At 37.3% G+C, this 24,106-nt stretch overlaps 1 protein-coding gene across 1 annotated transcript; it reads left to right on the top strand.

The window, feature by feature from the left end:
• Positions 1 to 23,429, top strand: DDX52 (DExD-box helicase 52). The gene is made up of 15 exons (XM_032617218.1): positions 1 to 121; positions 1,182 to 1,380; positions 5,750 to 5,877; positions 6,864 to 7,049; positions 8,853 to 8,996; positions 9,678 to 9,789; positions 10,611 to 10,683; positions 11,183 to 11,386; positions 13,589 to 13,679; positions 16,055 to 16,177; positions 16,311 to 16,461; positions 16,631 to 16,706; positions 18,852 to 18,923; positions 19,495 to 19,587; positions 22,247 to 23,429. Exons 1-15 carry the CDS (start codon positions 35 to 37, stop codon positions 22,302 to 22,304), a joined length of 1,797 nt encoding a protein of 598 aa, XP_032473109.1. The 5' UTR covers positions 1 to 34; the 3' UTR covers positions 22,305 to 23,429.
• The last annotated feature ends 677 nt before the right edge of the window (positions 23,430 to 24,106 follow it).

Here is a 24,106-nt window from a genome sequence, read left to right as displayed (position 1 = left end):
GGCGCTGTGGGACCGCGGAGCTTTCTGGGAAAAGATGGATGCTCACGATCTGTTTCGCCGGCTCGGCGCGGGGGCCAAATTCGACGTGAGACGCTTCTCGGCGGACGCTGCCCGATTCAAGGTACTGTGTGCAAGCCATCAGAAGCCTGAGTAACTGAGAAGGGGCAGGTGCCGGAGAAGGGACTGGCTGCTGAGGGAGCCGGCACTCGGAGACCCCGTGGCCTGGCTGTGGGGCATTTTCCCTCCCTTGGCGTTCAGCTCACTGCAGCCTTCTGAATGAACTCTTTTTCTCATCATTCTGTAGACGTTGTTGGGTCTAGCAAGGAAACGTTTCCTCCCGGCCTCCTTTCTGAGTTTATTCAAAGCACAGTTAGAATCCTACTTTCAGAAGTTATCTTTTTTCCGAAACAGTTGGAAAAGAATTTGAAAAACCCCAAACGGAGAGAACAGATGATTTCACTGTAGTCTCTCCAGGTTTGTCTTGGCATAAGTATGCCTTTAGTGGGCATGTTTTTTTTTTTAATTCCCGCAACTCCATGGCGTGTGAAGTAACCAATGAGAAGAGCGATTTAGAAATGGGAGATCTTACATAGGGAATTAGTGAGTGATAAATCGGGAGTAGTTAGGGCCCAATTGTGGAAAATCTTGAATATAAAGATTTCTTGGTATTGGGACTAGGGACATTTGTGTGTGTGCGCAGCACGTGTGTTTCTTCTTTCTCTGATGGCATAGCGTAGTTAAGAGTTTGAACTCTGGAACCAGATTATTCAGGTAAAATCCTGGGTCTGCCAGTTACTAGTTTTGAGACCTTGGTCAAGTTACTTAACCTCTTAATGCCTCGATTTTCTCATATGTAATATTGCTATTTACCTCGTTAGGGTTGTTGAAGGAAGAAGGAATTTAATATATCTAAACATGCTTAGAAATCTGCCTGACAGCATGTGTTATGCTTATAAGTGTTAGTTGCTATTATGACTATTATTATTACTTTTATAAGGTCAGAAAAGGTATCATCTTGGATTCCATTTGCCCAAACACACACTTGTCAGCTCAAACAAATATTTGGTGAAAGATAAAAAAGATGGGGAGTCACTGTACCCACACCCTTACTGCCAACACTGCTAGGGTGAAAACAGTGCCAGTCTGTCTATAGATTTCATTTGAAATTTTCTGGGTTTTAGATAGGAAAAAGGAAATATGACTTTGATTCTTCGGAGGTGCTACAGGGACTGGACTTTTTTGGAAACAAGAAGTCTGTCCCAGGTGAGAGTGAATCATCAAGAACTCATCAGGAGCTACAAGGTGAAGAGAAAAATGAAGAGAGCCTAACTGAAAGGAAGAGGGAGCAGAACAAGAAAAAGAGGAAGAAGATGACTTCAGGTTAGTGCTTGATGTATTTTTTTTCTTTTTTTTTTTCAATTACAGAAATTATGCAAGCTTATGATTACACCTCAGACAGTATACAACTATTTGTCAGTTGATGGCATTCAGGTTGTTTCCAGGTATTTGTGATTACGAATATTGCTACAATAATTTACCGGTACATATATCTTTTTGTACAGGTGCTATATTTCTGTAATTAGCATCCTAAATGTGAATTCACTGGGTGAAAGGATATGCACACTTCTTTCTTTGAACAGATACAAAATGACTTCCCACAGCCATGTCAATGCTGGATACTGTTGGTCTTAACATTTTAGCCAGTCTCATGAGTGAAACTATTTTTTAATTTGGATTTTTTTTAAATTTATTTAATTTATTTATTTTTGTCTGCATTGAATCTTTGTTGCTGAGCGCAGGCTTTCTCTAGTTGCGGCGAGCAGGGGCTACTCTTCGTTGCGGTGCGTAAGCTACTCATTGGGTAACTTCTCTTGTTGCAGAGCACGGGCTCTAGGCTTGCTGGCTTCAGTAGTTGTGGCTCGCAGGCTCAGTAGTTGTGGTGCATGGGCTTAGTTGCTCCACAGCATGTGGGATCTTCCCAGACCAGGGCTCAAACCCATGTCCCCTGCATTGGCAGGCGGATTCTTAACCACTGTGCCACCAGGGAAGCCCCTGTATTTTCTTGATAACTGGTGAGGTTGAACATCTTTTCATAGGCTTTGTTGGATATTTACATTTCAAGTTTTGTGACTTGTTTGTTTTTACACCTTGCCTGTTTTTCACAAGGTTTTTTTCTGTACTCAAAAATAGGAGTATTTACCTTTTTTCTTTGTCTGTTACATCTATTAAGCTTCCTAGCCATTTTACCCTTTTTTTTTTTTTGCGGTACGCAGGCCTCTCACTGTTGTGGCCTCTCCCTTTGCGGAGCACAGGCTCCGGACGCACAGGCTCAGTGGCCATGGCTCAGCGGCCATGGCTTACAGGCCCAGCCGCTCTGCGGCACATGGGATCTTCCCAGACCAGACTGGGGCATGAACCCGCGTCCCCTGCATCGGCAGGCGGACTCTCAACCACTGTGCCACCAGGGAAGCCCTCTTTTACCTTTTTAATAAACTAAATACTTACACATGGTTTTAAAAAGTTATACAATGGTGAAAAGTAAATTTTCTTTCCACTGTTTTGTCTCTAGTCCCCTATTTCTCCAGAGGCAACCACTGTTAATCAATTTCTTAGGTATTTTCCTAGAGATATTCTATTCACATGTATTTATACCTCGCTTAAAAAACGTGAATGATAGTGTACTCTGTATGCTGTTCTGTTCTGAACCTTCCCTACCCCTACTCCTTTTATAGAAAACAATATATCTTGGAGATTGTTTGGAATGAGTAGGAAGTGCATTGCCTTGTTCATTTTAACATAGCATAGTATCCCATTGTCCATTCCATAAGTGATTTAACAAGTTCCTATGTGATGGACTTTTAGTTTGTTTCCTCACTTTTACTGTTACAGTGTTGCAGTAAATGTTTTACTTTGTGTGTATGTGTGGGTATATCTGTCTGATAAATTCTTAGAAGTGGAATTTCATAGTTAACAAGTCATGTTACTTTCCTGGTTACAAGGAAGTTTAATAAAGCCTTCCACCGAGATGAATTGAAAAAAGACCTGACACAAGCTTAGGTTGCCCTGTTTTCCTGGGCAGCCAGAAACACACAGATATGTCCTATAACCATTTAGCAACAAGTGTGGATAGACATATATATAGTTTTAATTGGAAAATTCAAGATCTTGTGGATAAATAATGATTCAGGTCTGTTAATGCCAACTGTCTCATAAAAGGGAGCAAAATTTTATTTTTTCAAAAAGTCTTTCCAAAATAAGAAGTCATTCCAATTGGTGATGCCCACCAGCCATGTACGAGAGTTTCCTTTTTATATTAATTTGCCTCCTCGTGTACTGTTGCACCTTTTTACTGTTAATATTGTTCATCTGTCTCTTCTTAATGTGTTAGGCCTTATATATATTAAGGAAGTTAGCTCTATTCTAGCATACTATGTATACAGATATGTTTTCTAGTTTGTCCCTTGTCACTTATCGTCTTTATTTATTTATTTATTGCCATTTTATGTGTTAACTTTTCCTTTATGGTTTTTTGGGTTTGTTTTTACATTCTAAGCATTAAGCTTATTTTTCAAAAATTCTCCCGTGTTTTCTTATTTGTAGTTTCATTTTGTTATATTGAAATCTTTGACCCTCTGGGATTTTATTTGGTATAAGGAATGAACGAGGAACTAATTTTTTTCCAGATGTCTAGCTAATTGTCCTAATATATTGATATTACATCTTTTTCCTGTTGGATTTAAATACAACTTTTATTGTAACTTACTTCCCATATATATTTGGGTCTTTCGACTCTATTCTATTTCATTGATTTCTAATTCTGTATTCCTACACCAGTACCAGCTTGTGTTAATTAATGTGGCCTTACTTTATAAATTCCAGTAGAATGGTATGGCATACTCTTTTTATTGATTGGGCAACTGGATATTTTCTCCCTAAAGTGATCTATAGAGTCAGTGCAAACCCAGTTAAAACTCTAGTAGGCTTTTCTGGTAGAAATTGAAAAGAATTTTTTAAAAAATAAACATTCAGTTACCATGTGACCCACCTATTCCACTCCTAGAATTTACCCAAGAGAAAGGAAAACGTGTGTCCTCACAAGGACTTGTACACAGGTGTTCATAGTGGCTTTATATGTAACAGCCAAACACTGGAAATGACCCAAATGTCCTTCAGCAAGCGGAGGATAGACAAATTGTATATCCATACAATGGAATACTACTTGTAAATAAAAAGTTAAAATTATTAACATCTGACATGGATGAATCTCAAAATAACTATCCTGAGTGAAAGAAACCAGACTAAATTTATTAAATACTATATGATTCCATTTATATAAAATCCCAGGAAAAAAAAAAGCTAATTAATCAACAGTGATAGAAAACAGGGGACTTCCCTGGTAGTCCAATGGTTAAGACTCTGCTCTTCCACTGCAGGGAGCACAGGGTCAATCCCTGGTCAGGGAACTAAGATTGCGCGTGCTGTGCGGCACAGCCAAAAAAGAAAAAGAAAGGGAGGGAGGGAGGGAGGGAAGGAGGAAGGAAGGGAGGAAGGGAGGAAGAGAGGAAGGGAGGAAGGATGAATACAGGTTGTTACCTAGGGATGGACTGATGCACTGTAAGGGGCCACAAGGAAATTTTGGGAAGTGATGGAAATAGTCTTAAATGTGGTGATGGTTTAACAGGTGCATACGTAATGTCAAAATGCCTCAAGTTGTATACTTTAAATATATGCAGTTTATTGTGTTGGTTGTACATCGGTGAAGTTGAAAAAATTTAAAAGAAATTCCAGAAGTAGTCTTTGCTCATTACTCTTCTTAGAATTTTTTAGGTATTTGTACATATTTATTTTCCCATATAAACTTTAAAGTCAGCTACTCCAGTTACCAAAACAATCCTATCATTACTTTTCATTGAGGTAGTGTTATTTACAGATTTAGTGAGAATTGCTCTCTTTATAATATTGAGTAGTCCTTAAGTATTGTGTTGTGTTTATTGCTATTATAAGTGAAATCTTTTCTTGCATCGTATTTATTTTCTGGCTGGTTGTGGATATAGAAAAGCTGGCTGCCTCATTGACATCTCTTACTGTTTAAATAGTTTTTGAATTAATCCCTCATTGTTTTCAAGTGTACATTTAGGTACATATTACAAAGCTGAAATAACTAAAAAGAATAAAAAGGAAAGAGTGAGCTTCAGAGCTCTGATTTTACCAACACACAACTTGCTTCTCCTTTCCCAATTTTTTTTTTTAATTAATTAATTTTTATTTTTGGCTGCCTTGGGTCTTTGTTGCTGCGTGCGGGCTTTTCTCTAGTTGCGGCAAGCAGGGGCTACTCTTCGTTGCAGTTCGTGGGCTTCTCATTGGGTGGCTCCTCTTGTTGCAGAGCACAGGCTCTAGGCGCGCGGGCTTCAGTAGTTGTGGCACTCAGGCTCAGTAGCTGTGGCTCACGGGCTCTAGAGCACAGGCTCAGTAGTTGTGGTGCATGGGCTTAGTTGCTCCGCGGCATGTGGGATCTTCCCAGACCAGGGCACGAACCCGTGTTCCCTGCATCGGCAGGCAGACTCTCAACCACTGTGCCACCAGGGAAGCCCTCCTTCCCCAATTTTTATACCTCCTATTACTTTCTTTCATCTAGTTGCGACCACTAGTACTTTTTCTTTTGTTTACTGTGAAGGTAAGGTATGTCCTGTTTGTGCCACCTAAGAATGTTGCACTGAAAATCTTTTAATTTTTTAAAAATATATTTTAGAAATTACCTCTCAAGAAGTTTCTACTATACAGTGGATATCATCTGTGGAAGCAAAGATTGAAGATAAAAAAGTTAAAAGAGAAAATAAACTAACTTCAGGAAAGTTGGAGCAGCTCAGAAAAGAAAAGGTTAGAAAAATGGCTTCATCCAGTTGTTTTTCTGGCCTAATGACTTCTTCGCTATCCTTGAGTTATTCTGGTGGTAAAAGCAAGTATGGTTTTTTTTAGAAGATTACTTACATTAGATTAGATTTTACTTTAATGGAAACTTAAAGCAAAGTAGTGTTTGTGCTGTGGCTGAAATTTTTAAAGTTTAAAATTCTTGAAAGTATCTTGAAATTTTGAAACTTAGGTCCAAATTGATGATGTGTTTAGAATTAAATTTTTAAAATTTCTTATTCCCTTTTGATAAACATGAAATTGGCCCCCTTTCTCCTTTATGTTAAGCTCACACTGGTTTAGAAGGATTTCCTCCGACAGGGATTTGAGAGTTAGAATTCTTAAGGAACCTATTTTATGACTTGGGACTAGGAGGAGTAGAATTCAGAAGAAACAACAAATGTGCCGTTGTCGTGTTTGCTGCTCTCCTGCTGTATTGCAGATGGAGAGTATTGTTCAGCTCAGTTAGTAATCCCGAATCTAGAATTTGGCTGTCTGGATCAGAGAATGGGAAAACAAAAAAAAAATCAACATCACTTGATTCTGCTTTTGGCACTCAGTCTTAATAAGTAGAGTTTAGGGTAATCATTAAAAAGCATTGGCACTTGTCTGCTAAGTGCCATATAAAGACAATAGATTGATTCAGTGCCTGCCTTCTAGAAGTTTATATAAGATTGTGACTGTGACAGTAGCACGTTAATATGAATAACACATTATTCATGGCATTGACATTAATATGAGGAAAGTGTGGATAGGTAGGTTTCATTGTTATGAAGGTCTTTCTTCTGTGAAAGGGCACGAATTATACCTAATATCTGTATCTTGTAGGGATTGGAATTTAACCAGAAAGTTTCATATGTTACTAAAGCTTATCCCAGAAGCCGTTACTGTTGCTTTACAGCATCTGACACTGTATTTGACCACATTCATGGCGACTCCTTTATTTCACTTTTCAGATAAACTTCTTCCGGAATAAACATAAAATTCATGTCCAGGGAACTGATCTTCCTGACCCAATTGCTACATTTCAGCAACTTGACCAGGAATTTAAAATCAATTCTCGACTGCTTCAGAACATTCTAGATGCAGGCTTCCAGATACCTACGCCAATCCAAATGCAAGCCATTCCAGTTATGCTGCATGTGAGTATGAAGGCCTGTAAGTGAGTATGCGTGCATGTGTATGTGTGTGTGTGTGTTCATTCTCTTTCCTCTGTCTTTGAAATGTTCCTTTCTGCCTTATCTCCCCTTGTTGAAATCCTACCCTTGATTTCAAGGTCCGTCTCTAATACCTGTGCCTCCGTAAGATTTGTCTTGATCACTACTGCTAGATGTGATCTTTTTCCTTTACCAACACTGTTTCCCCTACCACCCAGTTCTCCATGTGTTTTCTTTTTCTTGCAACATTTGTCTTACACTTTACTATGTATTTGCATTAATTATATTCATCTCTTCCATTTAACTAAGAGTGTTAATCTTCTGAGGATAGGGACTATGTTCTGTTTTTTCATCCATGATTTAGTTTGTAATATTCAAGAACTATTTCAGAAATACAGAATTCTTGTACATAACCTGACTTTGTTTTTATCCCAGTACTTTTTATTATTGAAGTCTATTTAAGTACCAAAAAAATGCATAGATTTTAAGTGCACAGTTCAGTGAGTTTCAACTGTGCATACCCTATGTAACCATCAACTCAGTGAAGATGTGTAACATTTCTGTCACTCCAGACAGTTCTCTCATACCCCTTCCATTCAGTCCTCACCTGACCCCCGCCCAGAGGTAAGCACTTTTCTGGTTTCTATTGCCATGTTTTAGTTTTTCCTCTTATAGAATCATGTAAGTGGAATCATTCATTATTTACTCTTTTTGGTTTCTTTCACTCTAATACAGTTTTTGAGATTCCTCCATGTTGCATATATCAGTAGTTTGTTACTGAGTAGTATTCTGTTGTATGAATATACCATAATTTGTTTATGTGTTGTTGATAGAGGTATGAGTTAACTTAGACTTTTAGAAATTAAGTTTTTCTGAGGTTTTTTTTTTGTAGTGGTGAGAGCTGACTTTTTTCCCCAACATAACCAAGATGGCCTTCAGTTCTAGTAGCCAAAGGATATGAGTTCCCTCTCTCCTCATCCATACTAATCCTTTTCATTTTCTTTGGGAACTGAAATAAGAATATATTTGAATGATGTTGTTGACTGACATTATAGTAAATTTGCTTTTAGTTTTCATTTAAGGTTGTTTCTGTAGTGACCTTAACTTAAAGCTTTAAAAATCACAGTGACTTTTTGAAGATTGTCACCTATAAATGACTCTGTCACTCAGGTTTTCACCACTTTTTTTTTTTTTTTTTTTTTTTCGGTACGCGGGCCTCTCACTGTTGTGGCCTCAGGCTCAGCGTCCATGGCTCACAGGCCCAGCCGCTCCGCGGCATGTAGGATCTTCCCGGACCGGGGCACGAACCCATGTCCCCTGCATCCGCAGGCAGACTCTCAACCACTGCGCCACCAGGGAGGCCCTCACCACTTTTTATTTCTTACTTTTAGCCATTCTGTTATTTATTAAAACTTTCCTTAAGGATGGAGCAATGCAGATATCAGGTCAAAAAGTTGGTTTTGTAATTTTGCTTTGATAAAGAGGTTTAGGGGAAAGAAAAATTGAAATAATGGAAATGAGGTTGTGAGTCATCTTTGGGTTTTAGTTATCTACTTTCTTTACCCAGTTCAAATGAACTTTAGTAATAATGCTCAGAAACTCTATTGGGGCGGTTGTAGCAGGGGTGGGTAGAAAAGCAAATATGGGAGAAGTTAGAAGAGTGATGGGAATGTGAGTGTTTGGATTTATTATGTATAATTTTGTTATTTTTATGGCTGGTAGCATTATTTGACTGGGCTCTGAAAAATGTATGTACTCTTCCTTGTACTTAACATACTCTGTTTTTAGGGTCGAGAACTTCTGGCTTCTGCTCCTACTGGATCTGGAAAGACTTTGGCTTTTAGCATTCCTATTTTAATGCACCTGAAACAACCCACAAACAAAGGCTTCAGAGCCCTGATTATATCACCAACACGAGAACTTGCCAGCCAGGTATGACTGGTACTTTCTGAAGAGGTTGGGTTTGTGTTTGTCAGTCATCTTTCTTATTTGAGAGTAATAGAAAGGTCCAAAAGAGTAAGGCCCGTGTCTTTCTCATTGTCACATATTCTGTTCAAAGCACACTTCTCTGTGTCTTACTGCATGTGGGCCAGTCTTTTAAGTCTTTTCAGTTTTATAAAATATGTTGTTCTTAACATTTATACTTTGGTATATGCTCTAAGATCCTTGAAGTTGGAAGGCTACTATCATATATAGTTCCCCTCTAAAACTTCTTTTCCTCACCTAGAGAAATGAAACCTCATCTCAGTTTTTGAGAAAGTAAAACTATACAATGATCCACTCTACCCTCCCAATGTGCTTAATATAAAATGCATGCCAAGTATGAAATAGTTTTGTAACAGTACTGTATTCTACAAACAATATGTAACAGAATGGAAGAGTTTTGGTTTTATCTCTTGGAACTAGTTTACTAGACCGGAAGAAACTACTGAATCTTACTTAGTATTGACGTTCCAAAATGCTGAGATTCCAGGTTAATCTACAGATTATTATGGGCTTAATTTCAGGTATTCATGAGTTGATACTAGATTTATTTTGTTAATAATGAAAAAGAGACTGTACATCTTATCCAAGTATTTTAGCAGCTAATGTTTTCATCATTTTCTGTTGTAGATTCACCGAGAGTTAGTAAAAATATCTGAGGGAACGGGATTCAGGATACACATGATCCACAAAGCAGCAGTTGCAGCCAAGAAATTTGGGCCTAAATCATCTAAGAAGTTTGGTAAGGGGGTTCGTGCTTGAGATGGAAGGGGTTTAGAAATTACAAGTATCCTAATTGCTACCTAGAAGTTCTTAAAGTGTAGTTGGTTTGAGTTTTAGAAAAGCTGAAAGAGATCTCCTCCTTACCCCCACCCAGTAGATATATAAATATATACCAGTGGTTCTCAACCAGAGGTGATTCTGCCCTTCACCCCCACCTCACCCTCTATCCCAGGGATACTTGGCAATTTCTGGAGACATTTTAAGTCATCACAACTGGGGAGAGGTGCTACTAGTATAGGGACAGAAGCCAGGGATGCTGTTAAACATCCTACAACACACAGGTCAGCCTCCTACAACAAGGAGTTGTCTGAACCAAAATGCCAGTAGTGCTGAGGCTGAGAATCCCTGCTTATTCTATTGATTGTTAATCTGCCATGGAAATATTCTGCAGATAAGATTGATTTACATCCCTACTCTTAGATCAGCCAGAGAATCTGTTTTACTTGTCTTTTATCTTGAGCTTCTGAGTAAAGTTGCATTTCAGGAAAGTATTTTCCTGAAAAACAAACAAATGTTTGTTAAGCAAATGGGTAGATTATAGTATTCTTGCCTCTTAGAAGCTGAGAAAGCAGATCAGATAAAAGGAGAGTAAGGATATAGTAGTTTGTGCTATGATGGATTAAAAAAATATGTATGTTAGCTTATTGTGCTGTTGGTGTAGTGCATATAACCGCTTCTCCCCACCTGAGGTTATTAACGGAAATTCAGGAGACTTAATCCCCTAATTCAAGAGGGATGAATGTTGTTTTTGCAATTTGTACCATTTATTTTTCCTTACAGATATTCTTGTGACTACTCCAAATCGACTAATCTATTTATTAAAGCAAGATCCTCCGGGAATAGACTTAACAAGGTACATTACTTTAATAATGTCTTTTATGTCATTATTTAATGTCATTAAATTGATTATATTTTGTCCTCAATTACTTGTATTATTGCTCTTTGGAGCTTGCTATGTTGATGCTGAGAAAAATGGTTTTCATTAAACTCATAGAAAAGTAACTATCCTGGTCTGGAAGAAAGTTAACAGATTCCGATAAGCAGTTAGTACAGAATTCCCCTAGAAATTTTCACATCTTTCAGCAATGGTGATGGCGTTCATAAGGTTTATCTGAGCTTCTGTCATTGCCAATGGAACCTCATGTCTTTGGAGCTAATGGAATAGGTACATTAATTTATATTTATCTTGTTTTTACCTTTTTCTTGCTTATTTTTCTTATACCTTTTTCTGGTATGATATGTAGATCTGAGAAGCATCATTGTGGTTGGACTTCTTCATGTGTTCCCACAGGTAGTGAAGCATCTTGGATCTTTCAGTTCAATACCCACAAGTTTTTTTTGTTATTTCTTAGTGTTGAATGGCTGGTAGTAGATGAATCAGATAAACTGTTTGAAGATGGCAAAACTGGGTTCAGAGACCAGCTGGCTTCCATTTTCTTGGCCTGCACATCCCACAAGGTCAAAAGAGCTATGTTCAGTGCAACTTTTGCCTATGATGTTGAGCAGTGGTGCAGACTCAACTTGGATAATGTCATTACTGTTTCCATTGGAGCAAGGTAATTGTTCTTCCACACTATCCCACTCATTTTTTAAAAAAACACAAGTCATTATTTTAGACTAAAAGAGATAGGTTGTGTGGCCTAAGATTGATAAAAAGAGTTTGACTGAAAGAAATATATTCTTTAAAGTCAAGATTGATTAAGTATTTTCTATTTTAGAATAATCCAAAGGGAGATTCTCATATTGTCATATTAATATTCCTATCCTCATGTGTTTAGTTGGTTTTTCCAATCCACAAAGTATGACATGAGCTCTGTGGCCATCCAAAGGATTTAATCTCGTTGATGGCTTAACAAAGTAGGGCCACAGAGAAGGAAGCTGATGTTACTGAGCCACTTGATTTATAATTGCTTTTTAAAAATATTTTGGGGAGCATTTATGCTAAATGATAGAGAAAAGTCTTATGAAATTATGATATTGCCACTTGATATACTATAATGCAATGCATGAAATGGTCAGAGTGAAGATTGTAGCTATATGAAAAGGTGCCTGTAGTACCATGTTAAGTAAAACAGAAGCCAAATGAAACAGTAAAGAATATCCTGTCTACTTTCAACATAAAACTCCTGTGTATAAAAAGAAAAATAGAACAGATTAACCATAAACGTAATTATAAAGGCAGATAACAGAATGGAAAAAGTATTTATACATGGTATAGAGTGTTAATAAAGCCTAAAGATACCTCACCCCAACTGTTTGTCAATAAATAAACCTTTGCTAACCATTAAGAAAAAAATTTAGGCATATGTAACAACCCCCTTTAAAATGTTCTCATTTTACCCAATAATTTTACTTTTAGAAGGATTCTGTAAGTAATTAGACACATGAAAATTTATGACTAGAACACAGCAAAATGTCAAAGTTTATTCTAAAATGGTAGAATTGTGGGTAATTAATTTTATTGTTTATGTCTTTATTTTTTAAAATTTTCTTGAGATAACATTTTTATAATCATAACAAAACATTCAAAGACCTAAATAGACATTTCTCCAAAGACATCCAGATGGCCAGTAGGCACATGAAAAGATGCTCAGCGTCACTAATTATTAGAGAAATGCAAATCAAAAGTACAATGAGGTATCACCTCACACCAGTCAGAATGGCCATCATCAAAAAGTCTACAAAGAATAAATGCTAGAGAAACTAACACAACATTGTAAATCAACTATACTCCAATAAAAATTAAAAAAAGAAAAAAGAATAAATGCTAGAGAGGGTGTGGAGAAAGGGAACCCTCTTACCTTGTTGGTGGGAATGTAAATTGGTGCAGCCACTATAGAAAATAGTATGGAGGTTCCTTAAAAAACTAAAAATAGAGTTACCATATGATCCAGCAATCTCAACTCCTGGGCATATATCCTGAGAAAACTATAATTCGAAAAGATACATGCACCCCAGTGTTCACAGCAGCACTATTTACAATAGCCAAGACATGGAAGCAACCTAAATGTCCATTGAGAGATGATGGGTAAAGAAGATGTGGTGTACACACACACACACACACACTTAAACACACACACACAGAGGAATATTATTGTCATAAAAAAGAATGAAATAATGCCATACAGCAACATGGATGGGCCCAGAGATTATCACACTAAGTGAAGTAAGTCAGACAGAGAAAGACAAATATCATATGATATCACTTATATGTGGAATCTAAAAAATGATACAAATGAACTTATTTACAATGCAGAAACAGGCTTACAGACATAGAAAACAAAGTTACAATTACCAAAGGGGAAAGGCAGAGGTGGGGATAAATTAGGAGTTTGGGATTAGCAGATACAAGCTACTGTATATAAAATAGATAAACAACAAGGTCCTACTGTATAGCACATGGAACTATATTCAGTATCTTGTAATAAACTATAATGGAAAAGAATCTGAAAAATAATATATATATACAAGCACACACATATATACACACATAACTGGATCACTTTGCCGTGCTCCTGAAACTAATATAACATTGTAAATCAACTATACTTGGATTAAAAATGTTTTAAAAGAACGAATAAAACATTTAAAAATAACAACTTTGTCTTTAAGTTAAAATATAAATAATTCAGTACTTATATTGACAGTGGAAAAGGTCATTCTGTTGGAGTTGTGTGTAAATGTTTTCATTTATTTAGAATTCAAGGGGGGAAACAAAAAATGGCTCTTGCAAACTACAAGGGATGTTTTCTTCTTAGGAATTCTGCAGTAGAGACCGTAGAACAAGAGCTTCTCTTCGTTGGGTCTGAGACTGGAAAACTTCTGGCCATGAGAGAACTTGTTAAAAAGGTATATTTGGACTACATTCTTGAGTTTTGTTAATGTTCACCAAGCCTTGTATTACTAGGTGTAATATTACTAGCAATTACTTGTATTACTAGCCTTGGAAGACGTATTTATTAGGAGCGCTTAACTTCCTGGCAGACCCTTGACTGGGGCTCTGCTGGGTCTCCCGCCTCCTGCTGGCAGTTTTTGGGGTCTCTCTGTCCCAGCTTCTCCCTGCCCACACTCTAACTCCCATCCAGAACTGGCTGCAGGGCCCCCAGCTCTCCTCCCTGTCCCCAGGTAGGGTGATCAGTGCTGTGGCCTGGGTCCCTGAGCTGTGTGCTATCGAGGGGGTCCTGCCGCAGGATTCCTGGGTGGGCCCCCCTCCGTGCCCTGGCTGTTTCCATATTTAAGATGAAATAAAAGGTTTTAGAAACTTAAAAAAAAAAAAAAAAAAAGGAGGTTGAGTGCTATTCCTGCGTCATATTTAGTAATCCAGTGGTAAATTGGTAAGAAGCACATTGGAGCAACTCTTGTCTCGAAGGGGAGACGCTCTCCTCTCAGAATATATTAAGATTTCTGTTCCCAGCTCGGGGTAGGCCAGGGAAAGACCTACCTGCTGCCCTGAATGCCTCCTTTTTCCACACCAGCACACTGCGGGTTCTGTTCAGACCACCACAGTAAAGCCAATGTCACAATAAAGTGAGTCACAGGAATTTTCTGGTTTCCCAGTGTATATAGAAAAGTTATGTTTATACTATATTGTAGTCTATTAAGTGTGCAATAGCATTATGTCTAAAAAACAATGTACATACCTTAACTTAAAAATACTTTATTGCTGAAAATGCTAACCATCACCTGAGCCTTCAGAGTCATAGCAGTAACATTAAAGATCACTCACTGATCATAGATCACAACAGCAAATATAATAATAATGAAGAAGTTTGAAATATTGCGAGAATTACCAAAATGTGATACAGAGACGTGAAGTGAGCAAATGCTGTTGGAAAAATATGGTGCTGATAGACTTGCTTGAACATTGAGTCGCCACAAACCTTCAATTCGTAAAAAACACAATATCTGCAAAGTGCAATTAAACAAAGTATGCCTGTGTATATCTGCCCCTGAATCTCCCCCAATCACTCTCCTGGTTTCTTAGAGAACTGGGGCATTAATGAATAGGACACTAGAGTGGGGTTTTTTGTTTTATTAATGAGTTAATAGAAATATAGTACTTACAGTAGTGCTTGGCACATAATAAATGCTATTATGTGCATGTTTTACTAATGTTCTTAAGGATATCATTTGGCAGTAGGAAATTTAAGGTTTTCACAGATACTCAAATGGAATTATACACCAGAGATTTTTAGCCATGTATAAACTTCAGGAGTTCTGTGAACCTTCTGAAATTATATGTAACATTTTGTGTGAATGTGTGGTTGCCTGTTAGAAAGCTTCATAGCTTTCTTTCATTAGATTCTGAAAGGGTGCGTGGACCAAAATAATAAGGTTAAGCCCTAATGCTGACAGTCAAAAATATAGAAAGCTGGTTTGAGAGAGAGGTGGGGTTTGATGATATTAATGTAAAAAATAAAAATCATTTGCTTAGGGCTGCTGGTTGATAACTGAGATTTTATGGAACTTGATAAGATAAAGATTATATTGAGAGAACTGAGAACCAAGGACTAAGCTTTGGGGAATACCCACAGTTAGGATAAATAACAGATTAAAATGACAGTTATTGGGGTTTCCCTGGTGGTACAGTGGTTGAGAATCCGCCTGCCAGTGCAGGGGACACGGGTTCGAGCCCTGGTCCAGGAAGATCCCACATGCCGTGGAGCAACTAAGCCTGTGCACCACAACTACTGAGCCTGCGCTCTAGAGCCTGCGAGCCACAACTGCTGAAGCCCATGCACCTGTAGCCCGTGCTCTGCAACAGGAGAAGCCACCACAATGAGAAGACCACACACCACAATGAAGAGTAGCCCCCGCTCACCGCAACTAGAGAAAACCCACACGCAACAACGAAGACCCAACGCAGCCAAAAATAAATGAAATAAATAAATTTATTTTTTAAAAAATGACAGCTATTACATTTTAAGAAGAAACAAAAATGTTCTGAAGCACAGAAGCAATCAGATGATTATTTCAAAGGGTGGGCATCCATTGCTGTAGAAAGATGAAGGGGAATTAATAAGACAAGATTATTGGAATTAGATGGAGAGTCTGTACTCCACAACAAGAGAAAACCACATTGTAGAGAATGGATGGTGAGGAAGACAGGCAGACTTGGACCTCTGGTCTAAGAAATTTGTCGATTTCTAAATTAAAATGAACTAAAATCGTATGAAATACTGCAGTTATATTCTTGATTATGGATTATGTATGCTTTCTTTTAGGGTTTCAATCCACCTGTTCTTGTTTTTGTTCAGTCCATTGAAAGGGCTAAAGAACTTTTTCATGAGCTCATATATGAAGGTATTAATGTGGATGTTATTCATGCAGACAGAACTCAGCAACAGGTAAAGTCAAATGCATACTTTCAAAGCAATAAAGAACAACTAAATTTTTTTTAATTGGCATTAAATTTATGAAGTACTTGTTTTCCATTCCTAGAGTGGTACTAAAACATTTAATATATGTTCTGTTAACCAGAGAGATAACACAGTCCATAGCTTCAGAGCAGGAAAAATCTGGGTTCTTATTTGTACAGCCTTGCTAGCCAGAGGGATCGATTTTAAAGGTGTGAACTTGGTCATCAACTATGACTTTCCAACCAGCTCAGTGGAATATATCCACAGGATAGGTGAGTCGTGTGCCCCACCCCTCTACTCACCTCTCTTAGCACCACTACCAGTCCCTTCAGCATGCTCAAGTTTTTAGTGCTGTGAAAATCCAGTGACTTGTATATGTGATTCTTGAAGGTCCCATTCTGCCCAAAAGTAGGTTTTTTTTAATGGTCTGGTTTCTCTTAGGTCGAACTGGAAGAGCCGGGCATAAAGGAAAAGCTGTTACATTTTTCACTGAAGATGATAAACCATTATTAAGAAGGTAAATTAGGAGAAAAAATTTAGCATTAAGTTGGCAAAATTGATTCATTATTCTCATACACAGTTAACGGATAATTACAAAATGGCTGTGTCCCAAATTCTGTTATGGTATTAGTCAAACAAACCTTAGCCATGAAAAAAAGAAAAATGATCAAAGGGCCTCGTTTTTGCCCTTCCATTGTTAGATTTTGGAAATATTCACAATGGAATATTCATTAAGTTTCAGACCCACGGGCTTTCTTGGTGGCACAGTGGTTAAGAATCTGCCTACCAATGCAGGGGACACGGGGTCGAGCCCTGGTCCAGGAAGATGCCACGGAGCAACTAAGCCTGTGGGCCACAACTACTGAGCCTTCGAGCCACAACTACTGAGCCCATGTGCCAGAACTACTGAAGCCTGTGCACCTAGAGCTTGTACTCCACAAGAGAAGCCACCTTAATGAGATGCCTGTGCACAACGAAGAGTAGCCCGCACTCGTTGCAGCTAAAAAGAGCCTGCGCCCAGTAACAAAGACCCAATGCAGGCAAAAATTAATTAATTAAAAAAAAAAAGTTTCAGACTCACAGAATTCTCCCAATAGCCTTCACTTGATATTACTCAAAATGTAATACTAAGGTTTTGGATTAATTAATAGTTTAAAGTTAACCCCTGAGTCTCTTATAGCCCCGTCAAGATGATCTGTTAGCATGGGTGTATTCTTCCCATTACTCTTAGGAGCAGCTGGAGTTTTGTTTAGTTCCAGGATCACCTGTCATAGAGGAAAAACTTTTTTAGTAACACACTCTAATATTCAGTTGTAGCCCCTTGAAGCCTGGGTAACCTATGATAGATACACTTTTAGAATCTTATCTTAATTTAGCCCATCGTCATAGATTTTAATATAGAAGCTGAGTTTCCTACATTTGAGCTGCCTACAGAAATTTTAGGCTGATGATAATTAGCAACAGTTCGTATTTCTAACAAATGAAGTTGAGTTGTGGATGTAGGCAGTTTGTACTTTATTCTGTTTATCACTTTTGGCGAAGATTTTGCTTCGTGCCTTCTGAGCCTTGGCTCTGTCAGCCTTGATTTTGCTGTGATCAGACTTTCACATGTGTGTAGGGGAGTACATTCCAACAGCCTAGATTCACCTGAGTTCTCAGCGACTCCAAGCATGTGCATCTGATGACCCCCATATCAGTGCAACTGTGTACCTCAGTTTTCCATCTGGGAAATGGGGATAATGATAGTATTTACAACAAAGGGTTGTAAGGATTGAATAAGTTACTACAGTAAGTCCCCTACATACAAACAAGTTCCGTTCCGAGAGTGTGTTCGTTAAATCCATTTTGTTCATAAGTCCAACAAAGTTAGCCTAGGTACCCAGCTAACACAGCCGGCTATATAGTATGTACTGTATTAGGTTTATGATAGTTTTCACACAAATAACACATAATAAACAAACCCCCAATAAAACACTTTTAATCTTACAGTGCAAGTACCTTGAGAAGTACAGTAGTGCAGCACAACAGCTGGTGCCTCTTAGCAGTACCAGCTACGCCACCGCTGCTTTTACGCTTGCTTCCGGACACCCTGGGGTTGAAACAAAGATACTGTGCTACTGTACTCTATACAGTACTGTACAGTAAAGTACACAAAAGCACAACCTCTTGTAGAGGATGTATGCCTATGACAATGTACGTCAGACATTTGAACTAATTTACCTGATTGGGCATGCGAACGCATGTTTACATCTTTGAAAGTTCAAAACTTGAAGGTTCATGTGTAGGGGGCTTACTGTATACATGAGAAGCTTGAGACCATGTCAAGCTTTATCATTTAATAAATTTAAGTATGACTCTGACTTCAGTCAGTGTCTCATCCAATACTGGGCTTAGTAGCTTTTTAGGGCTTGTTAAATATTGAGTAGAAACAGCTGCTATCTAAAATTTTCATCAAGACATTGATTTCAGTCCAGCAGACCGTTCTCTCAGTAATCCAATATGACTGCATCTGGTAATAATTGGTAATAATTTATCAGAACACTTTACTGGATTACTTTTTTGTTTGTGTAGTTTTAGTTCCTCTTGTATTGTGCAGAGGGCTTATGTACATAAACATCAGTTTGACAAGATACAAATTTATGTTTATGGGTACCTTTTTCAGTGTTGCCAATGTTATCCAGCAGGCCGGATGTCCTGTCCCAGAATACATAAAAGGTTTCCAAAAACTACTAAGGTACAATCTTGAATTTACCTGGAGCTTCTCTCTCTCTCTCTTTACATATATATTCTTGATTTCACACTCTTATACATTATAGTTCTAATACTACTACTATTTTTGGAACATTTTAAGATTAAAAATTTTCCTTTTAAATATTTGTGAATACTGTCTGTTCTTTCCCTGCCAGTTTTTCATCCTTGAAATTTTAAGTATTCACATTTTTAAAGTAGTATTCAACATGAGTGAAATATGCTGAGATTTTGTTCTAATTCATAAAACTGATAAAAAGCAGTTAATTGGCCAAAATCAAACTCTGGTGTTTGTTAACACAAGATATAAGAGTGACACACGACATATTTTAATCATAATCAGTGCCTTTTAAAAAATTGGTTGAATTTATCATCCCTTTGGGTTACCTCTCTAGATGATGTTAGGTAACCTAGTATATTAAAGTGGATACAGTGGTGTCCCTGTAAACCTGTAAGTGGATGAAGGAAACGAATTTTGTGAACCAAAGAACCAAAACTAGTTTTAGCTCTTTTAAATTAAGTTGCACTTAATTCAGTTCTTTCTTTGTAACTTTCAGTAAACAAAAGAAAAAGATGATTAAGAAGCCTTTGGAAAGAGAGAGCATTAGTACAACTCCAAAATATTTCTTAGAAAAAGCTAAGGATAAACGGTAAGTATATGGTAAAAGTTACTGTTTGATTCTGGCATATTCTTATAACGTAAGCATTATTTTTCCTTAGGATAGATTTTTAGAAGTAGAATTTGATAGGTCTGCAGTCCATTATAGAATGTAATAAAAGTAATATATCTTAGGTTGCCTGTGATTTGGAAACTTGGATAATTCAATCTTGGAATTTTTCTTTATCTGTATATTAATGATCTGTATTTCTCCATCTTTGAAAATATGATTTCAATTCACTATGAATTAGAATTGCACTGTCCACCATCTCCACACAGCCTGTATCTGGGCACACTACTGAGGCCAGTAGTTAGGACTGCTGACTCACATTGATAGAGTCTTCCTTCAAGCTCCATATTCTGGGCAGGATTTCGGGCTTATGCTGAAGCACACTGTAACACCTCTGAACAGTATGACTTGAGTAAATTTGTAGTCATTTAGCTGAGTTTTTGAGGATTTTAAAGTATAGGTGTTTTTTTTTTTAGCATACACACAAAAAAGGACATACACAAAAAAGGACTACCTTTTTTGCCTATTACTGCCAGGAAACGACATGATTTCATAGGGGTGGGCTAAAATATTCTGCACCATACTATTCTTTCCACTATTTAAGGAAAAATGACACTTCAAATTCTATCAGTACCAATTAATATAGAACATATATAAAATGTAGGCATTTACCAAGTTCTACTGTTCACCTTCAGTCTTACTACATATATAATATGTAGTAAGGTGTATGAATGGATGTAAAATGAGACGACCCCTTTCCTGAAGTTAGGGAAAGGAGATTAATATACATGAAAAAAGTTAGATAATAATTTTAAAATAAAACAGAAGTTTAGAGAAGGGAAAAAATCATTATGGATTGGTGTAGTTACAGAAAGTTTCAAGGAAGTAGAATTATGTTCAAGGATGGGTAAAATTTAGGCATGTAGAAGGAGCAAGGTGAACCCAGGTGAGAAAACCTGCACTTTCCTTCTAAGTGAAAGAGTCTGCCTGACATTTTGTATTAGTTGTGGGAAATAATGTTCAGCCCCAGTACATAGACTGTACAGAGTGTCCCAAAGGGTTTGGTGGTTTTAAGCTTTAATAACTTGGGAAAAATAAATGTTACAACCTTATAAAACTACATCATTTGAAAGATTATTTTAATTTAACTGGTACTTATTCAGTTTTGTGCGTTCTTAATACATTTTTATTTTTATTCTTTGTGGCAACAGTTCCTGGGTGACAGACCAGTGGATTGGTAGAGAAGGTTGCCCTGCTTGGTCACCTTATCTGTCTCATTAGACTTTTTCTTGTGGTGGGCTGCTGCAGAATTGTTGCATACACATCAGAACCTCATTCTTTGGGTGATCTCAAAGCTAGGATTGGAAATGCAGTCCTTTCAGGCACTGAGCTGCAGCTGATAAAAGTTTTTACAAAGGTCGAAAATTGACTAGAGCATAAGGTCATGGCTGTGCTGAACTGTAAAAATAAAGTCAATATTTTAAGTAATGACACTTTAATTGCTGATTTTTGTAAGTTTGTAGCTTTTAATGATCTGAGGTTATTAAAACTTAAAAGCTGTGCTAAGACTTTGAGGACACCTGGTATAAACCTTGTCACTAGCCCCCTGCTTAAGATGCTTTGGTTCTCTATTTTCTTCACATTTAAAGGCCATACTTCTTAACATAGCATACAAACAAGATCTGACCTGAATCTAGCTTACCTTTCCACTGTAGATGTTGCTTTAATGATCCTACCCACACCTGTGGCCTCAGCTCTATGCTGATAAATCTTAAGTCCATATCTTCAAGCCCAGCTTCCCAACTGAGCTATAAACCTGAAGCCTGTTGCTTAGTGGGTGTCACTTCAGGCGCTGCAAACTCAAACTGGTATAGTAGGGCGTAGGGGAGATTGGATTTGGAGCCAGAATAACTGGCTCTAATAACACCTTTTCCTGTGTGACTTTGGACAAGTCACTTCACTTCTCTAAGCCTCTTTCCCCCTATATATAATGGAAATAGTTATATAAATAATACTAACTCTGCCACTCAGAGTTGGTGGAGGATTAAATGAACTGATATACATCTAAGAACTTTGCATTACTATACTGTAGTATGTGAATATTGATTACTTTCTCAAAACTTTTTTTCCTTTTCCTGTGTTAACAGTTAGTTGATGGCATTCACCATTCACCAAACTCTAAAATCAGACTGTCATGTCTAAAATTTTTACCAGTGTCATGTCTAATATTTATTACCAGTGTGTGATGATCAGCAAGTTACTTAACCACTCTACCTCATTTTCCACATCTGTAAAATGAGGATAATAATAGAATCTTCTTCGTAAGTTAGGAAGACTATCTGAGTTGATACATATAAACGACTTATAAACAGTATCTGGCATTTAATCAATGTGAACTCTTCTTATTAATTCAGGATCAGAATCTGTCTTTTATACCATGTTGTAGTGTAGTTTACTGTGGTGTTTCTGTCTCACTTACCTGGATGTGGTTTTCTAAAGGGCAAAGACACATCTTTGTGTTCCTAGTGCCTCGTATACTTGATTATACAGGAGGTTTCAGTAAATGTTTATTAAACTGGTAGAGTTTTGGAAAGTACATATATCTAAAATTTCTAATTCAACTTTCCTTTCATTGTCACAGGAAAAAGGTCACTGGTCAGAACAGCAAGAAGAAAGTAACTCCTGAGGACAAAAGTTAAAAACAGACTTCTAAAAAGACTATATCACAAATGTGATTTTATGATTCCAGCATGAATGTTGTTTTCATGGAATATATTGTCTTATAATCACCTGTACCAAACATTTGAAATCAACTACAAGAACATGGGACTAGTGAAAAATGATCCTAAACTATCAGTGCATCATGTCAAGTTTCAATTCATAGGTGATTTTTTAAATGATTATATAATGGAAAAAACATTCATTGACATTCATGTGGTTTGAATCCAGAGCGATGCTTCTTACAGAAGAACAAAAGTTTATGCTAAAAATAACAACACCCAAATGTGGTGAACTGGATTTTTCCCTTCAAGTGTGAAAGAACGTGTCATGTATGCTGTGGAAAGGCATTTGGAACCACATTGCGAAGTAAAGTCTTGAGGTTGAATGCCCCTTCCCACCCACTTTTTTTCTTTTTTTTTTTTTTTGGATGGACAAGAAGCAGCACGGGCTGTCTACCAAGAATAAACCTACTGCTCTCTTTATTTCACTGTTTCTTAATTTGTTTATGGCCTTTTGTGATATGAGCCACAATAAGATGCCTTTTATATGGCTGGTTATTCAAGTTCACTAGAATTTTAAATTCTTTGATCTATATATAAATATCTTTTACCTCATCCCTATCGTAGCTCAGACCTTACCTTCATAATGTTGCAGCTATAAGATTATGGTCAGCTTCTCCTTTCTTACTTCATTTTCCATCATTTAACCATGTTCTTTCCTGTCTCTTTCCATTTGAGATGACTTTGCTCGAAAAGTGATAAACATTTTATCCTGATAAGGAAGAATGTTCCTGTTACTTGATCCACCTCTGGCTCCGTTCTCTTACAGCTTATCTTTCCTAAGGCTTTATGGCCCTTCATCCAGATAGTATGCAGGTCTCTGCCGAAGGTAAAGGATTATGATTGTACAGTGATAGAGACTATTCACTCTTAGCAGATTTTCCTCAGTTGCTAGTTTTGTACAGTGGAATGAAAAATCGACTTCATACATGTAAGGTACTTGCAATGGTGCCTGACATGAATGTTAGTTATCAGTGCTGTAATACTATAATATAGATAACCTTTTCTCAGTAACATTTGAATTAAACTTATTTATTTCCTGTATTCTCAGTCTTTTATTCTAGAGTCAGGATGGGTTGACTGCAACTTAATTATTTTAGATGAGACAAAAATTGTTCATCTTCAGAATGTATGTAAATGGAGACCTATTGCTACAAGGTGCAAGAAATACTTAGAAGCCTGTAATTTTTTTGTTCTTGCAAACAGAACCTTGACTCAAAATATATTCTGGAAGTAGGTGTACTGGTGCCACCCATTTGCCAGTTGTTTTAAGTTCTTAATTTCTCAGAGGTTCAGTTTGTTTGTGAAATTGAGGGTAATACCGACTATGTCTCAAGATTATAAATACCTAGCACTGTGCCTGACACGTCATAACTTCACAAAATATATTCCTTAACAAACATTATATATTTGGTTAGGAATACAAGTCTTGGTAACACAGTCCCTGCCCTTACAGTGTAGTGGGCATAAAGTAAAGGAACAAATAGTGTGGTAGATGCTTTGTTAGACATAAGGCCACAATGCTGAGTCATCACAGGACAGCATCTAACCTGGACTGGAAATATCGTGGAACGCTGACATCCTGAGTCATGTGGTCTATGATCTTTGAAATACTCCCTTCATTTGACTTTTTTTTTTTTTTTTAGTATTTTCTCCTGTGTGATCACCCATCCTTAAAAGTGGCTACATAAGCCTGTATCATCTTGATTTGTCGATGGATT

The sequence above is a fragment of the Phocoena sinus genome, chromosome 20, assembly GCF_008692025.1.
Source record: "Phocoena sinus isolate mPhoSin1 chromosome 20, mPhoSin1.pri, whole genome shotgun sequence".
Classification (NCBI taxonomy): Eukaryota; Metazoa; Chordata; class Mammalia; order Artiodactyla; family Phocoenidae; genus Phocoena; species Phocoena sinus.
The sequence above is the reverse complement of the archived record's forward strand: the minus strand, read 5'-3'. Positions and strand labels throughout refer to the sequence as shown.

Excerpts from the sequence above, each read along its gene's own strand:
- DDX52 (XM_032617218.1), top strand. The coding sequence starts at position 35 with ATGGATGCTCACGATCTGTTTCGCCGGCTCGGCGCGGGGGCCAAATTC. Across the intron at positions 7,050-8,852 it reads CCATTCCAGTTATGCTGCAT|GGTCGAGAACTTCTGGCTTC; the intron begins GTGAGTATGAAG and ends CTCTGTTTTTAG. Across the intron at positions 16,707-18,851 it reads GATAAACCATTATTAAGAAG|TGTTGCCAATGTTATCCAGC; the intron begins GTAAATTAGGAG and ends TACCTTTTTCAG.